Source organism: Neophocaena asiaeorientalis, unplaced genomic scaffold (assembly GCF_003031525.2).
Source record: "Neophocaena asiaeorientalis asiaeorientalis breed wild unplaced genomic scaffold, Neophocaena_asiaeorientalis_V1.1 scaffold4, whole genome shotgun sequence".
Taxonomy (NCBI): Eukaryota; Metazoa; Chordata; class Mammalia; order Artiodactyla; family Phocoenidae; genus Neophocaena; species Neophocaena asiaeorientalis.
The window spans coordinates 272453-295978 of NW_020173682.1; the positions used below are offsets into that span (position 1 = coordinate 272453).

The 23526-nt window shown below is 46.5% G+C and overlaps 1 protein-coding gene across 1 annotated transcript in view; it reads right to left on the minus strand.

Annotated features, from left to right (window-relative positions):
* FAM171A1 (family with sequence similarity 171 member A1) overlaps nucleotides 1–23526 on the minus strand; it is an 84511-nt gene that overhangs the window by 43598 nt on the left and 17387 nt on the right. The window contains exons 2-3 of the mRNA XM_024750071.1: nucleotides 16156–16383; nucleotides 7505–7597 (exon numbers count right to left, since the gene is read on the minus strand). Of these exons, the coding sequence (XP_024605839.1) occupies nucleotides 7505–7597; nucleotides 16156–16383 (321 nt within the window). The remainder of the gene's footprint in view (nucleotides 1–7504; nucleotides 7598–16155; nucleotides 16384–23526) is intronic.

The window sequence follows — 23526 nt, forward strand, 5'->3', positions numbered from 1 at the left end:
ATGAATGACTATAACAAAACAGAAACAGACTTGTAGATACAGAGAACAAACTCATGGTTTCCACTGGGGAGAAGGGCAAGACAGGGGTAGGGGATTAAGAGGTATAAGCTACTAGGTATAAAATAAATAAGGTACGGGATATAAGATACCACATACGGAATATAACCAATATTTTATAATAACTTTAAATGCAGTATCATATATAAAAATATCAGATCACTATGTTGTATATCTGAAACTAATGGAACATTGTAAATCAACTATACTTCAATAAAAAAATGTAGAAGAAAATGTAAAAGCAATTTGCAAGCATTCTGTGATAACGGGCATACTTTTAGACCCAGCCTCTGTTGGGAAAGATCCCTATACATAGTTAATCAATGACTATGTTGGTCCTTCCCCTTCACCACACTGTTACCATAAGACTGCTCCAGGCTTTCTATATAAAATAGTGTCAACAATGACAACGCAATCACTTTCCTCACTTTTCAAATGAAATCGAATGCTAAGGCCAGTTCCATTGGAAACATGCATTTACTGTGTGTGTGTACGTGTATACGTGTGTGTGTGTGTGTGTGTGTGTGTGTGTGTGTGTGTGTGAAGGCACTGCACATAATCCCACCTCGTCTGATGGGAATAGTTTTAGGGTGTGTATGGTCAGAATTTAAATAGATACCATACCTAGAGAGAGGAAAACAAGTGAGTAGTCTTTTATTCTTTAAGGAAAGCTCTCATTAACCATGAGCTTATTCTAGTTTATTTGGTTGTAAACATTTCAAAACAAAAACTTCACCTGAAGCATTAAACATCTTCCCATAGAGAACACCCCCGCCTCTCCTGTCTCCACCTCTCTCACCCGGTGGCCTTTGTGCTTTCAAATCTTTTGCTTCAGTGTCACGTAAAACCAAACAACGGGGCATCACCCAAAACTATGCACATAACACGGGTGAGGCTTTGTCAAACTGTCATCACACTACCTCCCCATTTCCTTGGGGGGATCATCTGACACACGGTAACATCCAAGCAACACACAAAAACTCAAACGGCTGACAGTACTTACATTTCTGATCAGCAAGAGTTTATGTTTTTCTCCTCTGATTCCATTAAAAAAATAATAAATGCACCGACAATTGACCAGTTTGAGAATAAAAATTTGATATATTATTTAGAAATTCAGTTCTGTATTCGCTTTATGGAACAGAACTGCAAAGACCAAACATCATCTACACGTGGCTCTCCTTCCAACTGGTGAGAAAACATGAAACAAATTCACCCAGTGTTATTCCTGCCGTGCCTCAACTCTACTGAGACAAGGAAAAGTACAACTAGCAATAATTAAACTCACGAAGTAGCGTAAGTTAAAAAATTAAAATGTAGACAATTTTAAAAAGCTGGAATGTAAATGAGATTTTTGGCAAGGGAGAAATAAATGGTTCTCAGTTTCCGGTTACATAGAGGAGGGAAGTAATACACTAGACTGAATAAATTAACCATAACAAAAACTACCATGACGGAAACTGCCACGAATGTCTTACAGCCTTGGGTTTCTAACACGACCATACTTCCTGCTCCTTACAGAGAGAGTTATTCAGATACTCTGCATGTTTCTGTGCGTGTGTGTACATGTGAACGGTCCTCTTAGCAGCCACAACAAAGAAAATAATTAACCCGAGCTTGAGTGATCTATACAGGAAGTGCAAAGAAAGGTGGGATTTGGACAGTTTTTAAATATTTACTCAACCCTTCAGTGAATTGCTCATTGTGTACGGATCCGAAGGCGGGCATGGGGCCAGGCCCTGGGGATGCTAAGGTGAACGTGACCCCCTCCTTGTTCTTCAGGTTTTTCCGTTTTAGTCCGGGAGGTAAGATATTACTACCAAATATGGCAGAAGGGGCGGCATCGGATACAGAACCCCCAGCTGGAGGGCTGTTTTAATCCATCCTCCTGGTTACTGATAAGGACAGGAGGGGGCATAAGGGAGACAGGATGTGTGGAATCCAAGACTGGAGCCGGGGGCGGGGGGTGCGTGGAAGGCACGGGAACGCCTGGGTCTGGGCTCAAGGCAGCTCTGGGACCACGTGGCAGGAGTTTGTGGATTTCACCCGAATGCTGTGCCATTAACATGACTCCACAAATCCCGGTCTGCGGTCTGCTTCTCTCTGGCCTGCTACCAACTAGCTCCCTTTTCTGACTCATACTTTCTGTTCCCTTCGAACCTGGGCTTGCAGATGACCTGGTGTAATTACAGACCCACTGCATCTCGTGACCACACAGTCAGCTGAGAGTCTCATCTCTTCTGGGTTCTTAGTCCCACCCCGGTAAAAGGAAGAGAGAGAAGAACTGATGGCTCCAGCGATTCTCCTCCAGCTGGGTCCCAGCCCCTGGCCACACTATGGACTGGTGACCCCTCTGAGTCGGGGGTCCCTTGGCAGCTGAAGGTGAAGGACAAGACACTGGCATGAATCTCGTCTCCAGGGAAGACACAGAAAAGACCTCCTGGAGGGTGTGGCCTTGAAGTAGGTCTTGATGTCCAAGGAGAATTTGAAGAGAGATTGGGAAGATGGGATGGGACATCTCAGGTGGAAAATAGAAAAAGAAATTCAGTTAGGCTAGAACACAAGACATGGAGGAGAAGAGCCCTTAGGAGGGAGGTTGAGGCCAGGTCAGGAGGCCGGGGCATGCTGCGTAAGGAGATGTGATTTCACTCTGTGGGCAAAGGGTTCTGCTCCAAGAAGATCACTCGGGCAGCTCAGTGCAAGGTGTGTTGGGAGGAGACACAAGAGATGGGACATCTGGTTGATCTTCTCAAGTCCAGCGCCAACGCTAGCTCAGTGAGCAGACACCAGCACACTAGCTGGAGGCCACTGCAGTGGCCCGGGTGGAGGCCGAGACCAGGACTGAATCAGGGCATGGGTCATGCAGTGCAAATGCGGGCAGCAGAAAGAAGGCAGGTGTGGGACTTCCCCGGCGGCACACTGGCTAAGACTCCACGCTCCCAACGCAGGGGGCCTGGGTTCGATCCCTGGTCAGGGAACTAGATCCCACATGTGTGCCGCAACTAGGAGTTCGCATGCTGCAACTAAGGAGCCTGCCTGCCGCAACTACGGAGCCCACGTGCCCCAACTAAGGAGTCCTGGAGCTGCAACTAAGGAGGAGCCTGCCTGCTGCAACTAAGGAGCCCACATGCTGCAACTAAGGAGCTGGCAAGCCACAACTAAGGAGCCCACCTGCCACAACTAAGACCCAGTGCACCCAAACAAACAAATCAATCAATAAATTTTAAAAAAAGGCGGCAAGTGTGGGCAGACGGAGGGATAACCACTGTGGGATTACTTGGGTTAAAGGGCCAGGCTGGCTGTAACTCTGTGTGACTCATGGGAGATGTAGGTCATCAGGACTACTGCATGTTCAGAAAGTGACTCTGCTTATGGAGGGCAAACGACACGGGCACTGAGGTCCTTCATGAACCCCCTCAGAGCCACTGGAGGGGACAATTCAGCATCAGGGCTGGAAGATGGCAGGGAGAAGCAGAGCAGGGGGCGACGAGGAGGTCTGGCACCACGATGGGGTAAAGCGTGGCCATAACAATGGACCCTGTGGGCTGCAGTTTGAGTCCTTGTCACAAACACCTTGCTAAGGTTAGTGCTGCTCCTGGGCAGGGGGACTGGGAAGGGATGACCCATGAGGGTGCCGTGCACGTCAAAGGTGGCCGTGAAGGAGAAGAGCTCGACAAAGGGAATTGTGGGGCTGAAAGGGAAGTCGGAGGGGGAAGGGGTGCAGGGAAGATGCTCTGTGTGTAGATACAATCTCCGCCCCTTCTCATCAGTGGTGACCTTCCAGGTAACGGTGGCAGCCACCAGAGGCTCAGGGCCAGGGGCTGTCCAGCCCTGAGTGTAAGGAATTGGGATTTCATTCCAAGTACAATGGGAAGACCACTGAAGAATGGAAGCAAGGTGACTTGATCGCTGTAACTTTGTGAAGATTAGATTACAGGTTGGCAAGAGTGCGCACAGGGCAACCAGTGAGAAACCCGCCACAGTTCTCTGGGGGAAATGGTGGTGTCTTGGATTCACGAGGCAGCAACACCTATGGAGAGAAGAGGGTCTGCAGGAGAACCAGATGTGAGGAGAAGAATCAAGGATGATTCCTAGAGTCTTGGCTGGATGCGTAGGTGTGCGTTTACACCATTCACTGAGATGGAAGGTAAAAAACATCAAGAGTTCTGTGCGTCTCTGCTGAGTCTGAGATGCCTAGCAGACACCCAAGTCAAGATGTCAAGTAAGGGCCTCCCTCTAGGGGGAAATTGGGAGTAATCAGTGCCCAGGGCACATGAAAGCCATGGGTCTATGAGCTCCTCTAGGGAGAGCATTGGGAAGAAGAAACAGAGGCCCAGGACAGTCATGGGAGCGTCCAGAGAAGAAGTAACCGAGAGCTGGAAAGAAAGGCAAGGCATGATATGGAAGCGAAAGGAAGAAAGTCGCAAGACAGAGTGACCAGCTGTCTGTGTTGAATGCTGTGCGGACATCCCGGGAGAGGAAGAGAGGTGACCTTAGGTCTGGTCGCACGGGGGTCATAAGACACTCTGATGAAGCACTGAGGGAGGAGCCCAGACCGGAGTGTGCTGAAGAGGCAAGGAGAGGCGAGAAAGCAGAGATGAGGGAGCATCCTTCCCAAAGCACAGCAGAGAAGCAGGGCAGTGACTGGAGCACAGGACGCTCAGGGGAGCATTTCTGGGGGATACACGAGCTTGAACGCTCACCCGCTACAGAGCGGGAGAAAACGGCAGTGTGGGAGTGACAGGGCATGAAATAGCCATCTCGGAGAGTCAGAAAACAAGTAATTAGGAAGTGGCCTCGGTCCTGCAGGGCTGATGCCCACCTTGAGGTCTGTGTAACCAGTGGATGCAGCTGTGAGGTTTCCTCCAGCCACTTGTTCCGGTGTGGCCATGAGCGGCTGAGGTCACCCAGGGTCAGAAGTTACTTACTCAGGCAAAGACAGGAGCATTATTCACAAAAGCCAAGACATGGAAACAACTGAAGTTTCCACTGATGGATGAACAGATACAGGAAACGCGTGTACACACACACACACACACACATATATGTATATATATGCAATGGAATGTCACAGGTACATACAAACCTTCAAGTTGCAAACTTTTCAAAGATGCGAATGTGCGTTCCATCAACGTCAGGCGTGAGTGGAATTGCCGCCTGCCCTCCGTCTCCTGTTGCTGAGGACCCTTCAGCTCTACCGTCGCCCACCTCCTCTCCCTCCTCCAGTCGGTAACTCTTCTTGCCTGTTCACTCGATGCCAGCCCCTGCATGCCAGCTGTTGTGCTGGACTACTGTGCTTTTCAAGGGACTGTACGGTAAAATTTTAAATGTTTTCTTTATTTTTTGTGTTTTTTTATGTATTATTTGTGTGAAAAGTATTCTAAACCCATTACAGTACAGTACTATATAGCCAGTTGTGTTAGTTGGGTACCGAGGCTAACTCTGTTGGACTTACGAACAAATTTGCCTTACGAACGTGCTCTCAGAACGGAACTCGTTCGTATGTAGGGGACTTACTGTATTCAGCCATAAAAGAGAAGGAAATCCTGCCATTTGGGACAACATGGATGGACCTGGAGGCTATCACGCTTAGTGAAATAAATCAGACAGGAAAAGATAAATCCTGTAGGATGTCACCTATAAGTGGAATCTTAAAAACAAACCAACAAACCACCTATAAGTGGAATCTTAAAAACAAACAAACAAACAAACTCACAGAAACAGAACAGACTGGTGGTCACCAGAGGCAGGAGGTGACGAGAGCAGATAAAGGTGGTCAAAGGGCACAAACTCCCAGTTATAAAATGAGTAAGTCCTGGGGATGTGACGTACAGCACGGTGACTACAGTTAACAATTCTGTAGTGTATATCTGCCAGCTGCTAAGGGAGTAGATCTTAAAAGTTCTCGCCACAAGAAAAAACTCTGTGTGGTGAAGGATGTTAAGTAGACTTACAGTTGTGGTCATCGTGTAATACACACACATCTCAAGTCATTAAAGGTATATGTCAATTATATCTCAGTAAGACTGGAGGAGAAAAATTATCTTTCACTTTCTTCCACTGTCTTTCAGTTGTGAAACGACAATAGCAAAGCTAACTAAAGAGAGATTGGAGGTACCAAGGCCAGCAGGCCCCAGTGTGGTTCCAACGTGAAAGGGTGCTGAGGATTCGGGCCTAACTCTGCCCTCTTTGAGGAGGAGAAAAAAAGGATGCTAACTTAGGGCTTTCACTACACAGATGACATGAAAACCTGTGTCTCTGTTCCTGTTTTCTCTCCCAACTCGATTCACATACGCTCCCAGACGTTTCTACTTATTTCTCTTTACATACGTCTTCTAAGAACAGCACGTGAACCTCCTTGTACGTTCCCACAGCTACTCAATAAAAAAAGGAATAAATCAGGTCACCTCATTTGCAAATGGCACCTGGATGTGGTCAGGTAGAGAATGACTGGTGTAAAATGGTATTAAAAGAAAGGAATACTGGGGCTTCCCTGGTGGCGCAGTGGTTGAGAGTCCGCCTGCCGATGCAGGGAACACGGGTTCGTGCCCCGGTCCGGGAAGATCCCACATGCCACGGAGCGGCTGGGCCCGTGAGCCATGGCCGCTGGGCCTGCGCGTCCAGAGCCTGTGCTCCGCAACGGGAGAGGCCGCAGCGCTGAGAGGCCCGTGTACCGGAAAAAAACAAAAAAACAAACGAGGGACAAGGGAGAGAAAAAGGCCACACTCGAACACCTAGGAACCTTTTGTTTTTTCTTTTTTTTTTTTTTTTTTGGTAAGGGAAGAGATTTTCTTTTATTGTAAAAAACACATAACATTACATTTACCATCTTAACCAGTTTTAAGCATGCAGTGCACTAGTGTGAAGTGTACCGGCATCGCTGTGCAGATCTCTAGAGCCATTTTGTCTTGCAAAACTGAAACTCTAGGGAATTCCCCGGGGCTCCGGTGGTTAGGAATCCGTGCTTCCACTGCAGGGGGCAACTAAGGGGGATTCCCTGTTCGGTGAACTAAGACCCCGCAAGCCATGCGGCGTGGCCGAAGAAAAAAACCCCAAAAACCTGAAACTCTATACTCTCAAACGCTTATGAACCTTTTCAGAGAGACCCCGCCCAATGGTCAGTGAGGCGCAGACAGGGTTCGGACCCTGACCCCAGGATGAATATTCTCGCCTTCGGAGAAGAGAGAGATGTGGTGTGAACAGAGGGTGGAGCCCCTTCTTCCCTCTCATGCACTTAAAGGCTGGGCCGAGAAGAAAAAAGGCCACAGCCAAGAGACATTTTACCAAAATGCCAATGTGCCGTGCACTCGTAGGGACCACAGGCATTGTTACTTCCAGCTGTGGACACATTCACGGCCATCACTACCTGACGAGAGTCATCCCTCACAAGATTTTCAGAGTTGGCCCCAGAGTTACCTTCACTTCTCTTTTTAAATATCAAACATACCTTGGAATCCTGAGACTATCTGGACAACATCTTCATACACCATCAGAGTAGCAGATCGTTCTGGAAGCAGGCCCAGGCTCAGCGAAGAAAACACTGCGGAAACAAGGATGGATACGAGGGAATTCAAACATTTAAATCAAGATGCCCACTCCAGTTTTTTAAGTACTCTGCATTCCTTGGATTCTCTGATTTCAACTCAGTCAGCAATATTGATTTTTCGCAGTGTGGCATAATAATAAATACATATTTGGTCTCTGCCTCTGGTTCCTGGCTCTTAAATCCCTTGTAATTTCCTGGGTGATCAGAGTATCTTTTGTTCTGCTGAGGAGACACCAGGTGGGCTCCTGGAGGCGGGCTGCTCACCGAAAAGGTCAAGCCATGATGAGAACCTTGGAACGTTCAGTCCCACCTGCCATCCTCCAGAGAGGACACAGGCGGTGGACAGCTCATGACCGATCATGACTGCTGCCATGACTGCTGAAGCTACCATGAAAGTCCCCAAGGTACGGGCTTTGGGGAACTTCAAGCTGGTGAACAAGTATGTGTGCTGGGAGGAGGGTACACCCCAACGCCACGGGGACAGAAGCCCCTTTTGGACCCTTCTGGGTCTCAACCTATTGTACCTCTTCATGTGGCTGTGTATCTGCATCCTTTATAATATCCTTTGTAATAAACCCGTGAATGTAACTGTCTTCCTGAGTTCTGTGAGCCATGATAGTAAGTGAACCCGGGGAGGGGCTCATGAGAACCTCTGATTTATAGCTGGTTGGTCAGGTGACAACCCGGGGCTTGTGTCTGAAGTGGTACTTGGTCTTGTGGGCCTGAACCCTTCACCTGTGGCTTCTGAGCTAACTCTGGAGAGTTACTGTCAGAACTGAATTGAATTGCAGGTCACCCAGTCGGTGTCCAGAGACTTGGAGAACTGGTTGGCTTGAGAAGAAACTCACCCATCGGGTGTCAGGAGTACTATAAACAGAGAGAAGAGAAACAGGTCTTCCTTTAAGTGTTATTAGCAAAAGGCTTTCAAAACGCCAGAAGAGTCCTGCAATCTCTCCTAGAGCAACTGCTTGCCCTACAATAGTCAACTATGTATTTTTTATTCGTTAGAAGCTGTTAGTAAAGTATCTGAACCTCCTCCCATTAGGAATCTATTAAAAGGTACAAGGTACACACTGCACGGATGTAAAACATTGGGTATTAACATTAAGAAAGACTTTAAATACGTGCTTAGATTACTGTGTGTCTCTTGATAAAAAAAAAAAAAACAACTTCCGTCCCTACTCTGGGGACTAATAAGATGACAGAACTTGTGCTATGTTTTAAAATTCTTGTTTAAGTACCTGGACTTCCAACTAAAAAATTCACAAAGCCTACACGTTTCTGGGGAGATCATGAATTTTAAGAAAAAAACAAATCAACATATTATGGAATAACAATAATCACTAACATTACTGAACCCTCACTAACATGTCAGGCATTATCCTAGGTGCTTTAATTTCGGTAATTTATTTAACTCTCAAAACAGCTTTATGAAATAGGTATTGTTAACATGCCCATTGGACAGGTAAGGAAACAGATTTATGGATAAGGAATTAACTTGTCCAGGACTCCGCAGCTGGTAAATACTGGAGCCAGGATTTGAACTCTGGAGTCTGACCTCGACTGCTATGCTTCACGGACTCAAATTCAAAGGCTTCTTGGACTCCATCCAGCCTAAGTCTCTAAGTTTAAAGAGGAGGAAAGGGAGGCCTAGAGAGGTAAAGTAACTTTCAAGGATATTAGGAACCGGAAATATCAAATGCTAAGAATATCAATTACTTGGCACAACTGGCTCTGGACAATGCTAGGGGCGACCAGTGAGCGGCTGGCCTTGGACATGACACTTCTCCCTACATATTTACTCCATTTATTTAGCTGCCAATATGTACAAGGCCCAGAGCTAGACGTGCGGAACAGATCAATGTTGGGGGCAGTCTGTGTCCTCAAGGGTTCTACATTAGAAGGAGACTTGGACGCACAACCAATAGCTGTAGGACAAGCAGAACGTGGCAAGTGCCATGACAAAGATAAGGATGCACCTCGGTGCTGTGAAAACAATCCAGCAGTTCCTTCAAATATTAAACAGAGAGTCACCACGTGACCCGGCAATTCCACCCCCAGGTATAGAACCAGGAGAACTGAGCATATATGTTCATGCAGAAACCTACACATGAATGCTCACAGCAGCATCAGTGATACTAGCCAGAAAGTGGAGACAACCCAACGGCCGTCATCTGATGGGCAGATAAACGGAACGTGGTCCATCCACACAACGGAATATTTTCACCCATAAAAAGGAAGAAAGTACTGATTCATGCTACAACATGGACAGACCCGGAAAACACCGTGCTAAGTGAAAGATGCCAGACACAAAAGGCTGACACACTGGAGGATTCCATTCGTCTGCAATATGTGGAACAGGCAAATCCATAGCGACAGAGGGATTAGCTGTTGCCGGGGGCTGGGGGGATGGGAAACAGCGAGTCAATCCTAATGGGCATGAGGGTTTTTTTGGAGGTGAAGCAAATACTTCTGGAAGTAGACAGTGGTGATGGTTGCACAACCTTGTGAATTATACACTTTAAAACGGTGAATCGTACGGTGATATGCATTATATCTCAGAAATAAATAAATCAAGCAAGCAAGGAAATAAAAAAGAATTCACCTTGGGGGTTTAAAGTTGGAAGAAAAATCTATACCAAGTTGGGGGAGGGGGGATCAGGTCCTGTGTGTGAGCCAGGACTGAAGGGAGGAAGCCTGACTTGGGTAAATCCTGCAGAACTACATCCCAGGGAAACTTAACCTTCTTTAACAGAGATCCCTTCACCCAAGGGCACAGGGCACCTACTGGCCAGGAAAGAAGAACCAGATTGCTGGTGCTTGTAGGGAACAGCTCACCTCCAGACTTCGGCTTTGCCCTCCCCGCCTCTCTAGGTACAGACCTGGACCACACTGCTCCCTTCAAGAGCTCACACAGAGCCTGAAGGCATTTCCTTGGCCCTGAAAACCTCTGTGTTGTCTGGCTTGGGGGACTCTGAGCTGGAATCACCTGTGATTGGTCTCTCGAGATGCGTGTGACCATTACAGGATGTTTTGAAACGTTTCTTGCCTATAGCATTTGGTGCTTCCAAACATCAGACATCTGCTCCGGCAAACTCCTCTGCAAACCCTATTTCATATACGAGAAAAGATGATTTCTTGTAATGACTATGATGAGACGTGGGTGGTAGAGACACCTGCAAGGACTTCCTGGGCAGGAGGTGGCAGAGACGCCTCAGACCTGCAGGCAGACAGTATATTACCCATCAGAGAGAAGATGCTGACTGCTGTCCTGTTTTTTGATAAGGAGGGAGAAGGGAACATCTAACTCTACCTGGGAGAGGCTGGAACACTTCTGAGCGCAGAGAACAACCACACTGGGAATTAACGGATAGAAGACAAGCTTGCAGAGAGAACAGTAAAGGGACAACAGTGCAGACAAGCACAGAGCGGGTAAAACGCCAGATTCCTTCAGAGAATAACAAACTGCCCAGGGTGACCAGACCGTGAGAAACGTAGGGAGAAGCGGCTGGGGAGGAGGTCCCTGTGTTCTGTTTAGTCTAAACTTGATCCTGAGGACATCAGATGCCTTTAGGCAGACATATAACGTAGTTAGACAGATATATATATACAGGCACACCTCGGAGATGTTGCGGGTTCAGTTCCAGACCACCCCAATAAAGCGAATACCGCAATAAAGGAAGGCACGTCAATGTTCTGGTTTCCCAATGCATACAGACGTCACGTTTATATTATACTGCCGTCTATTAAGTGTGCAATAGCCTCAGGTCCAAAAAACACCAGATATTCCTGAATTTACAAGTACTTTATTGCTAAAAAGTGCTAACCATCATCTGAGCCTTCAGGGAGTTGTAATCTTTTTGCCAAAGTAACGAAAACCACAGATCGCCATAACAAATATAATAATAATGAAATACTGGGAGAATTACCAAAATGTGACACAAACACTCAATGGGCAAATGCTCTTGGGAAAATGGTGCCGATGGACTTGCTCAGTGTAGAGTTGCCACAAACCTCCAATTTGCAAGAAATGCAACATCTGCAAAGTGCAATAAGATGAGGTCTGCCTGCATATATATATGGATGTATAAATATACATCCATATATAAATACATATATCTAATATATAAATATGTGAAATTATTATATTATAAAAATAATATAAATATATATTTAAAATACATTTTAAGACACTAATGGTCAGTAATGTAAAGGGCGTTTTGAAGGGGTCAGACTGAGCTGGACAGAGGCCACTGCAGTAGCCCTGAACTGTTGCAAAAGCCCTGAGCTATAGAGCTCGAAATAATTAAGATGTGGAATCACAGTCTTTAGTGGATGGATGACACTTCATATAGCTAAATTTGTTCCTACCTGCTACCAAAGGTAAGGGGTACTCTCCTTTTGCTGTGGTTCCCTGGTGCCCAATACGTACCCCCTTCCATGCAAGGGGAAAAAAAACCCCACATCCTCCAGGAACTACTGTCAAGGAGGAGAAAAGAAATCTACTCTCAAATCTCATAAGAACGCGTATGCAAACAAAACCACGTGCGGACATGTAGTAAAGAAATTATTTTTTAGTTTCAAATTCTAAAAATATTTTAGAAGAGGCTCCCAATTCTTCTCTCCTCCTCGCTCAATTACCTGGAATACCAAAAGTGCACCTCCAACAATAGGCGTGAAAACAATAGTATACTCTGTTTTTCACAGCAGACCAGCCTAAGTTTTGCTCACGTTTTCTGTTAGATTCTAGTTAAGAGGATCTTGTTATGCTGACAGGGCAAGCAGAGAAAAAGAAAGACGTGGGAGGGTCCTTGAAAATTATTCGGTCTAATTGATTTAGTTTTAGAAACTAGAGATTTGGGCTCAGAAAGCTGTGATGGGCCCCCATGTGTGGGCAGAGCTGGGGGCGGGCAGGCCTAGAACCCAGGCATCTTCAAGCCTAGTCCAAAACTCTTTGAATGAAACTACATTTTTTTTTTACCATTATTTACTCATTTAAGAAGAATGGATATTATGAAAATGGTTGCCTTTTTCTCAAATGATCATGTTAACAAAGTCAAAACAAATGTAATTAAAGTACAGTCCGTCCTTATTTGTCGGTTCAGTATTTGCAAATGTGCCTACTTGCTAAAGGTTATTTGTAACCCCAAGTCAATACTTGTGATGCTTTCTACGTGTACGTACAGAGGGGCCAAAAGTCTGAGTCTCCTCCCAGCTGAGGTCGACCAAGGTGATGGACGCTCTGCCTTCTCGTTTCAGCTCTCACACCGTAAGCATCCTTCCTGCAATCAATGTAGTGCCAAGTTTTTGCATTCTTGTGCTTTTTGTTTGTGATTTCCCTGTTTCAAACAGCCCCTGAGTGCTGGCCCAAAGTGCTGTCCAGTGTTTCTAACTGCAGGAGGCTGGGATGTGCCTTATTACACGTTAGAGAAGCTTCCCTTAGCCATGAGTTACGGTGCTGTTGGCCATGAGTTCAAGGTTAATGAACGAACAATATATATTGAGTCAGGTATCTTGCAATAGCAACACACATCAAACAAGGAGATGTACTGATCAGTGGATGAAAACGTGACCAGAGGCTCTAAGGAACCTAACCCTGCACTTCACCCGGGAGCAATGTCTCAGGATTCACGAACTCAGTGTTCACGGTGACTCTGCAGAACATAACTCCTGTGATGGTGAGAATCAGTGGTATCTTGTGCTGCTGCCCGCCCCCCGCCCCCAGCAAAGGTGGAGTTGCGGTGTCTGGATACCATTTAGACTTCCCCCCGGGTTGTTTCCAGTGATTTCTCAGTGTGAAAAATGGGGGAGGTCAAACATTTTCTTTAGCAAGAACCTAACAAGGACCACCTTTCTTATCGTGCTGGCCTTCCCAGGGTTCTGCCCCAGGCCCACTCCCCTCCACTCTCTGGGTGAGATCACTGTTCTGAGTCTCCCTTAAAAGCTGCTGATGACCCCAAGCTCCACCTCCACCTCCAAACCTCTTAAACCCCAAACTCTTTTCAAACTAAAGCCCGAACACACTTGGCGTCCCAGAGGCAGCTCCAATCCAATCCATGCTAAATTCATCACCAACTACAATCCCGACACGCACCCCTTTCTCTCCATCTCCCCACCTCCACTCCCACTTCCACCCACCTTTGCCTGAGCCCCAAGCCTGGAGAGAGGGGTGCACACGGGAGGGAGGAAGAGGGCTTCTTTCAGCCGATGGCATTAATCGATCAAGTCAACTCGAGGGAACCACACGGTGGCAGGTCTCCCAAGCCCACTGCCCATCTGTTACTCCATCCACTCCATCCACTCCATCAGCAGCCAGAAACCCGAGACTCAACTTCCATTTCTTCTCATTCGTCCCTTCCCTCACATCTCTCCCACCCATTCTCCAAGGCTTTCTGGATTTTACCTGCTAAATATTTCTCAGGTTTATCTCCTTTTCTCTAACATTTTGCTAAAGGATTTCCTCAGTTGTACCTATTTCAAATCCACTTTCCATAGCTCTCAAAGCAGTGGTCCCAAACTATAGTGAACGTTTTTATCCATAAACACCCTGGGGGGGCGGGTAGGAGTTGCTTGTGAAAACGCAGATTCCTGGGTCCACCTGCCCAGTCTGAATGGCTGAGTCCTGGAATCCGGATCTTCTTACAAGCACCTTCTGATGCTAATATCTACTCATCCTCAAGACTCAGCTCCCCTCTCAGCCTCTCTAGGAAGCCTTCCTTCATTTGCTCACCTAGGCCAGTGAACTGGTCCCCAGCATCCCCGTAGGCACCTACATCTATCAGAGCATTGATCCCATCAGGAGGCATCGGGTTCTGTGGCTGACGTCATAACTAAACGATGAAGCCCCTAGGGGCGAGTTCTGCGTCTTTAGATCTATATCCTCAGTGGCCAGGGCACTGCCGGGCACACAGTAGCTACTCAATAAGTGTAAACTGAACTTAAAGAGAATTTTGTGGCTGAGGGTAGATGCTGGGGCTGGAAAAGGCGGGCACAGTCACACTTAGCTCCCATGTGCCCCAGGGGCAGCAGGGACCCTGACGGGGCGTGTCCAGTGGCACACAGGTGAGCACTAACGTTGGCATTTTGCCAGGCACTGTGTTAGATGCTACACGTTTGTCAAGCCCCTACTATGTTGTAGGTACTGTAAGCTAGTGCACCTGCATGAACCACTTTTTACTCAGAACCACTCTACTAGGTGGTATCAGCTCCCTTTTGCAGAGACTGGCATCAAAGCTGGAGGGGCTCAAGCACAGACCCAGAGCCAGAACCCAGGTCCAAAGCCCATGCTCTTCCCACCCCCCCCCCCCCCCCACCCGCCGCACCACAATCGCGAGGCAGGTAATGTGGTCCAGGCAGGAGATGGAGCCTGAGGTGAGGGGACTGAAGCGGCACGGTCTGCTGCTTCCCACCTACTCCATCCCCAGCTGAACCCACGTCAGGGACCATCCTAGCCCCTTGTGGTAGACCGGCTGCTTTGCAGTGGTGAATGGTAATGTGCTATTGTGATTTATAATAAGTAATATATATTTGGTCTTGGTCTCATCCCTGCCTCACAGCTCCTAAAACCCTTGGAATTTCCTAAGTGATAAGGGCAATAAAGGTATCTTTTGTTATTTATAACAAGCCACTTACCATGGGAGTTTCAGTTAATATAGTAATTTTTGGAAGGCCCCTAGATAACCCAAGGATGGGGGCTGGTTGCCAGGGGAAGGAACCATGTGATTAGAGGGCTGGAACTTTCGGTCTCATTCCCCGCCCCACTGAGCTCCAGGCAGGAAAGGAGAGAGGGCTGGAGGTTGAATAAATCACTAATGGCCAATGATTTAATCAGTCATGCCTACATAATGAAGGTTCCATAAAAAACCAAAAGGGTGGGGTTTGGTGAGCCTCTTGGTTGGTGAACACTTGGAGGTGCTGGGAGGGTGGTGTACCTGGAAGGGATGGAAGCTCCACACCCCTTCCCACAGACCTTGCCCTACGCGTCTCTTCCATCCAGCTGTTCCTTTAATAGCCTTTGTAATAAACTGGTAATCTAGTAAGTACCCAGCTGGTGTCACAGAATCCGCAAATTGCTGGATGTGTGGCAAAACACCCATGTTTGGTGATCAGAAGTGGAGTAGAGTGTTGAGAGGGGAAGAAACACACAGCAGTGTTCTTCCTGAGCAGGTGAGAAAGGTGGGAAAGAGAAAGACAGTCTCACCGTCATTCCCCACCTTTTGGCCAGCCTTGGTCTCAGACCCTGAAGCAAGACGAGAAAGCCCCACTTCAGAGCACCGCCCCGATCCCACCGGCTGGTTACGATCAGTAAGGTACAGAGCGGAACGCTGGGGAAATGAGTTCCATTAAATGGATGGTAACGTACAACCAGCTTCATACCGGGATCCCACCTTTTCCTGCACATAAGGGGCCCCAAAAGCTAAGGCAGTGAATGAACAAGTATTTTCCTGATTGTCTGACTTAACCCTTAACACTTACAAAATTGTTTCTATGTCTGACTCCATCCCTAGCCTGACCATAAGCCCTGTTTTACAGAAAGGTTAAGACCACCTTACCGGGTAACCGGATTGGCTTCCACGGGGCAGAGTTTGGCACGTAGGCGTGCTTTGTGGCGGTGACAATCAGCTGACTGCCCAGCTTATACTGGAATTTGAGGAAGGCGACGCCATCTGTCCCTGAGGTGCCAGAGGCGATGGAGACCTGGTTCGTGAAAATCTCAATGAGGGCATCGGGGACGGGCTGATGGGTGCTGGCGTCACTGATGTGGACCTTCAGGGTGACCTCTGGAAGAAGGACAGAGCAACAAAGAACAGTGGCTATTAATTGGGCAATTCCAACAGTGATTCTGCTATAACCGCGATAGGTAGTAGAAAGTGAGATAGGCTAAGAAAATCTCGATCTACATCCAAAATATAAATCATTTTAACCGGGAATGTTCTCTTCTTAGAGGTCCTTTTTTCACTTTACATGATTTCTTCCCTTCCTCAAAACCACTGCCCATAACAAACTACTTTCCCCCTGGCTCCTCCCGGCTCACACGAACAAATAATTGAGAGGAAATTTCTATCCCTTTAAATAAACACAATGCTCTTTTATCCTGCCCAGCGCTGCTGGCAAACACAGCCTAAGCAAGGCTTGGGGCTGCTACAGAAAGACCCTGCAGGTGCTAAGATTTGCAGCAAAATTCAATGGTCCTGGTGAACACGGATGTGTAGAGCTCAGGGTTGCTGTGCTAGTAATCATGAAGACGTTACTGAAAAGTAGTCAAAAATACCTTTAAAAGGGAGGACACACAGTGGAGAAGGTCAGAAGAAGAAAAAAATAAAAGTAAACATTTGAAAAGATGGCTGAAGTTGAGTTAGTAGTATTGGCAAAACCAGAAAACGGATGTGGGAAACGGACTCCAAATTAACGGTAAAAATTACACTGGAATGAATACTTTTCATTTATTCATACAAGAGATGTGTATTGAACTGTTACCCCACCCCTAGAATCATAAGCAACTGTGCACAGCTACAGCGGTGAAGGGAAGGGAGTAGACAGGTAAGTGCTATGCCCAGGGGGCATCTGGTGGAGGCACCAAGGGGGCACTTACAGAACAGCACAGGCAAAGGCCCAAAGGCAAGCGAAAGCCCTGCTTCCTGGAGAAACGGAAATAGGAAATAGGTTCTGAGAGCTGGAGGGGGAGTGTGAGGGGTACAAAGCCCAGGGAAAGACAAGGCTCAAGGGGCCAACAGGGGCCAGATCAGATGTGGCTTTCTAAGTGACCTAAAAGGATCGTTCTTTATCCTTCATTGTTCTTTATCTTTATCGCTTTTCCACCTTGGTAACTCGCTGGAAATCCAATTTATGCGTAGAAACACCTGGTTTTGGACAAAGGATGGACTCAGGGATTGGCAAGACTGGAGACTGAGCAAATAGTTAAAAGATTTCTGTAATAACCCATCAAGAGATGGTGGTGGACCATGGTGGACATCAGTGAAGGGATGCTGATTCCAGATATATTCTAGAACGATCAGTGTATTCTGCTCCAAGAAACCCCCTTTGCTAAGGTATGAAGGGAGTAAACGGTAGCCAGTGACCTAAGTTCACTAGCCGCTTAGAGGCGCTACTTGCCATACATTGTGAGCTGCCTCAGTTCTGAAAGCCTTCCTGGTGATTTGGGAGAGGGACGTGGGACAAGGAACCGGTGAGCAGGGAGGCTCACGTTTAAAGAACCACTGGAGAACCTCTGGCTCGGTGGAGAGACCATTGGGGAGGTCAAGCCTGGCTGGGGGCAACCTGAGAGTGAGGGGAGGAGGCGTCCAAGTCCCATGGGAACTGCCCAGCGTGCATCTCTAGCGTTCTAGGCAATTCACACTCTAGGTTTGACCCTCGGCTCTACCAAGCTCTAGCCACATGGCCTTGGGCAAGTTACTTATGGTTTCCAGGTCTTAGTCTCCTCATCTGTAAATGGGGGATGATAACGACATATATCTCAGTATAATTACAAACACAAGCTAGTGCCATTACGTTATTCCAGTCACTATGCTTGAAAGCATTCGGTCACAGTGTCCAAGGGTCCCAGGACAGGGCACAGGGAGGAGAGCTGGAGGGGAAAAGGGTATGAAACTAAGTGGAGGGATGAGACATCCTTCTCGGGGGCTAATAAGTCAATATCCCAAGCTCTTCCCCAACTGGGGCCACTACACTGACTAGAGCTTCTTTCCGTTCGAGAACTTCCACCTTGGTAACTTGCTGGCGATCTCATGATGCGAAAGCAACCTTTTCAATACTGCAAATTTCACTTAATCGATCATTTTCTCACCCTTTTTTCACATACTGATGAGATAGGCTGGGAGCCAGGACCCTTTAGCAGAATGACTGCACCTGGACAAACGTCTCCTTGAGCAACAGAATAGAAAGAAACTATAAAGGAATAAAAAGTAACTGCACGCATGCACAGTTGGGGCAATTATGAACAATAAGATACAAAAGGCCACACACCAACCGCCACTTCTTAGGGGCCGGGAGCAAAATCAGGGCCCTGTGCATGGTCCCTGCACACAGCACCAGCAAGGGGGTGGGCAGACCACCGAGGCGACGTGTCCTGCCCGGCCCAGAGACCTGCCCCTGTTGTTACCCCATTTAAGGAACCAGTTCACCCCTCCTCGGGGAGTGAGCAAGAGCCCCTATTACTTGCTTCTGCTCCCTCGTGCTGCAGCCTCCCCAACAGAACCTTGCCTGAAGTTTTCGGCTGGCCCCTCCTCAATTTCTACTGATTCAAGAGTCCAAGGGCTCGGGCAGTATCACTTACTTAATCCATTTCTTGACTAGATGACCCTACGGAACACCTAAAGAATCCTAGACCTTGGTGCTATATAAGGTCTGCACCAAATAAATCTCTCAAAACCTTGTAGAGGGGCTTCCCCGGTGGTGCAGTGGTTAAGAATCCGCCTGCCAATGCAGGGGACACGGGTTCGATCCCTGGCCCAGGAAGATCCCACGTGCCGCGGAGCAACTAAGCCCGTGCGCCACAACTACTGAGCCCGCGTGCCACAACTACTGAAGCCTGCGCGCCTAGAGCACATGCTCCGCAACAAGAGAAGCCACCGCAGTGAGAAGCCCGCGCACCCCAACGAAGAATAGCCCCCGCTCGCCGCAACTAGAGAAAGCCCGCGCGCAACAACGAAGACCCAACGCAGCCAACAATAAATAAGTAAGTAAATAAAATGCCTTAAAGATAAAAAAGCCAATTGATGAAACCATTTGTGGAAAGACAAAAAAAATAAAACCCAAAAACCTTGTAGAGAAAAAAAGTGCTACAGAAACTGAACCTGGTTACTTCATACTACAGGAGAAAACTGCCAAAAGAGATAAAATCAACATCAAGAAAATCAAGGATATGGCATTACAAAACATACTTAGTTGATTCCTTCCAATCTTACCATTGTTATCTTAATGCAGGTTTGCAGTATGTACAAACACGCATTTGTTTTCTTATTGAACTGGGGTCTTCCTTGTCCCCAGGTGGTATGGGAAGTTATACATGAATTAACATGTGCGTTAGCAGAAATCCTCTCAAACAGGGCAAGTGGGAAAGTGGCTTTGTAGCGTTGCAGTGATCTATGTAATCTCATGGTAGTGCAACATTTACTAATAAGTGGGATTACAAGGTTTCTGCTTTCTCTTAACTGTTTGCTGAGAAGGCAAAAGCAGCTGAGATTTGGAAAAAGCTAAAGGATTTGTGAATGAACACAAGAAAGGAGTTCTCCTATAATCAACGTCCTAGATTCTACCACTTGAATTGCTTCTAAAACGGGAAGCCTAGTTTATGTTCTGCAATTGTAGTCCTTGGAAGAGATTATGTAGCTACTTCTTTTGGTGTGCTAGGATGTGAAAACATGTCACTATAGTTAAGAACTTACTACAGACCACTGGGGTATCATATTTTTAAAACTTTTGCAATTTGCTTTATTCATATGACAGTACAGCACGAACAGCCCTCTTGTTCAGTGGTTCTATATCTAGTTCATTTTTTTAGAAATGGACTTTATCTTCCAGAGTAGTTTTAGGTTCACAGCAAAATTGAGTGGAAGTCACAGAAATGTCTCACTGGGGTATCATTTTTATAGAAATACTTGTATTATCCATTCAACAGCAAATAAAATTATTCCCACTAAATAACAACCAGGGGAGTGATCTTATGACGAGGTGGAACACTATTAACTATTTATTAATCTCATCTTGCAGATAAAAGGAAGCCCCTATACACGGCCACAGACCTAAATGTGCATTAAGATCCACTCCTGGGCGTACATCCGGAGAAAACTAATTCGAAAAGATACACGCACCCTAATGTTCATAGCAGCACTATTCACAATAACCAAGACCTGGAAGCAACCTAAGTGTCCCTCGACAGATGAATGGAGAAAGAAGATGTGGTCCATATATACAATGCAATATTACTCAGCCATAAAAATGAATGAAATTACTTTTTTGATATGATATCACTTATATGTGGAATCCAAAACATGGCACAAATGAATTTATCTACAAAACAGAAACAGACTCACAGACATAGAGAACAGACTTATGGTTACCAAAGGGGAAAGGGGGGGAGGATAAATTAGGAGTTTAATAATAAATTAATAAATTAGGCATTAGCAGATACAAGCTACTATATACAAAATAGATAAGCAACAAGGCCCTACTGTATAACACAGGGAACTATATTCAATATCCTGTAATAAACCATAATGGAAAAGAATATGAAGAAGAATATATATACGTATGCGTATATACATATATATATATATGACTGAATCACTGCTGTACAGCAGAAATTAACACAACCTTGTAAATCAACTATACATCAATTAAAAAAAAATAAGATGCACTATGTTTCTTTGTTGGTCATGACAGCTGATGTAACCTGCTGAGACGGGGCACCTGATTATTAATTCGAAGCTGGGACATTAGTCTTTTACCCTCTACCCTGAACATCCATCAGCAAGTTCTGCTGATTCTGATTCCGGAATATAGATCTCAAAGCCGGCCTTTTTCCCATCCCTTGTTAACACTGCCCTATCTCAGGCCGTGGAAATCTATCACCCAGACTGCTGTTCAGCCTCTTCACAGAAATTGCCACTGTCTCAAGACCTGATCCCTGAGCTCCCACCGAAGCCAGTATTTCAGGGAGCCACCTGAAATACTGATCTCACCACTTCCTGTCCCCCTTCAAACCCGACAGTTCTCCCCACCAAATGTGGCCGAGGGCCAGATGTGGCCAGCTGCCTGTTTTGTGTGGTCCATAAGCCAAGAGTGGTTTTTCCACTTGTAAATGATTGGGGGAAAAATAAATTCAAAAGAATAGTGAAATGAAAATTACCTGGAACTTGAATTTGTGTGCATAAATAAAGTTTTATTGGAACACAGCCATGCCCAGTGATTGACATATCGTCCAAGGCGGTTTTTGCATTTCGATGGTGGAGTTCAGAAGTTTTGACAAAGACCTGAGGCCTGCAAAGCCTGAACTATTTACTTTCGGCCCTGTAAAGAAAAATCTGCCCACCCCTGACCTACACGATCCATTTTAAGGCACCCAAGGTCCTCCACAATCCAGTTCCACCTGATCCCCACATACCACAGGCCCCAGACACTGTCCCCTACGTTTCCTACTTTCCTTCCTGCTGCTGCCTCTCATCTGTGTAGGAAATGCCGTTGTCCAACTTCGCTCTCCTGTCGCTAATGCCTGTTCATCCTTTAAAAGCCCTAGTTAAGGTTTATTTGAGAAACTGCTCCCAACTCACCAACTGCTCTCCACACTGGGTTAGAGGCCCCTCACCTGGGTCCTCAGCACTGCATACACTCAGACTGTTCCCTCTCTGTTTCCATCCCAGCCCGCTCTTATTGCACACCAATAATGTGGGTAGACAGCGGTGAATGGACCCCCAATGCTGAGGAGCTCTTGGCTTTAGACATTAGATAAATAAAGACCAAGTATAATTACAAACTGGGAAAAATGCCTCCAAGGAAAGCTGGGTACCACAGGACAGCAGGATGGAGGAGAGCCGAATTTCAACTGCGAAGGCCTTTCAAGGAGATGTCACGTAAGCTCAGGCCTGAAGGATGCACAGGAACCCACCAGGCAAGGGGGCGCAGGCGGGGCTACAGACACCTGGAGGTGAGAATGACCTGGTTGCTTAAATGGAGTTAGGACCAACGTGGAGGGAAATTCCGGAGAACAGCTAACCGTCTCCTAAGACTGCAGTGTGGGAGCCACCAGCCACAGGGGGGAGTGTCAATTTAAGTTTAAATTCATTAAAATGAAATTAAATTAGAAATTGAGCTCCTTGGATACACCAGGCACATTTCAAGTCCTCAAGCGCCATGTGTGACCAGTGGCTCTCATACTGGACAGCACAGAGAGAACATTTCCACCAACACAGAAACTTCTACCAGACGGCACTGATGATGCATTACAAACGCTCACCTCAGAGTCTGAGTAAAGAGATCCAGGGTATCTGGGTGGCTCAACAAACTCCCAAGGAAAGCACATCAAGTGTGATTCTGCAGCCCCCCTGGATCTGACCTTGACTCGAGGCCCCTGCAGTGACTTTCAGGTTCCATGTGTTCTCCACCCCACAGCCAAATTACCTCCCAGACTCAGCTCCTACACGGCTCCCACCCCCAATTCAAGGAGCTGCAAGGGGGCAGGCTCTTTGGGCTGTTTCTTTCCTCGGCAACCTCCCCCCACAAACCCATTCCCCGGGGCTCCCTCCCTGACCTCCTGAGCCTATGCTTAAATGAGGCCTTGACTGACCACTAGTTATGTCTTTTAAACTTTTATTATGGAAATGTTAGAACACATATAAAAGTAGAAAAAACAGTATGAGGATCCCCCCAGTATTGATAAGCTTCAAATATCAACTTTCTACCATTCTTGTCTCATCTGTGCTCCCCGCACCCAATTTTCCCTTCCCACTCCCCCTTCCCTTCCCTTCCCTTTCCTCCTTCCTTTTGTCATTCTTTCCTTCCCTTCCTCATTTTTTTTTTCTGAAACATTTTGAAGCAAATCCCAGACATCATAACATTAGGTCACATTATTTCCCCATAAATACTTCAGTTTACAACAGATGAGGATTTTTAAAACAAATACCCCAAATGCCATTAACAGGCCCAGTTTATAGAACCACCTCTCTATATTGTCTCATACCCAGCAAATCTTCAATTTTCTCTGATTGTTTCAAAACAATCGTTTTCACAATTCTGCCCATCCTCTCTAAAATGTCAATCCCAGCGTCTCCCTGAACTTCTGATATTATCATGCTCTGCCTTCTCTTCTATGCGTTACACTTATCGATTCTAACATGTTTCTAATTTATATGTGTATTAACTGACTCTTCTGGGACATAAACTTTGAGAGAGCTGTTTTGTCTGTTCCT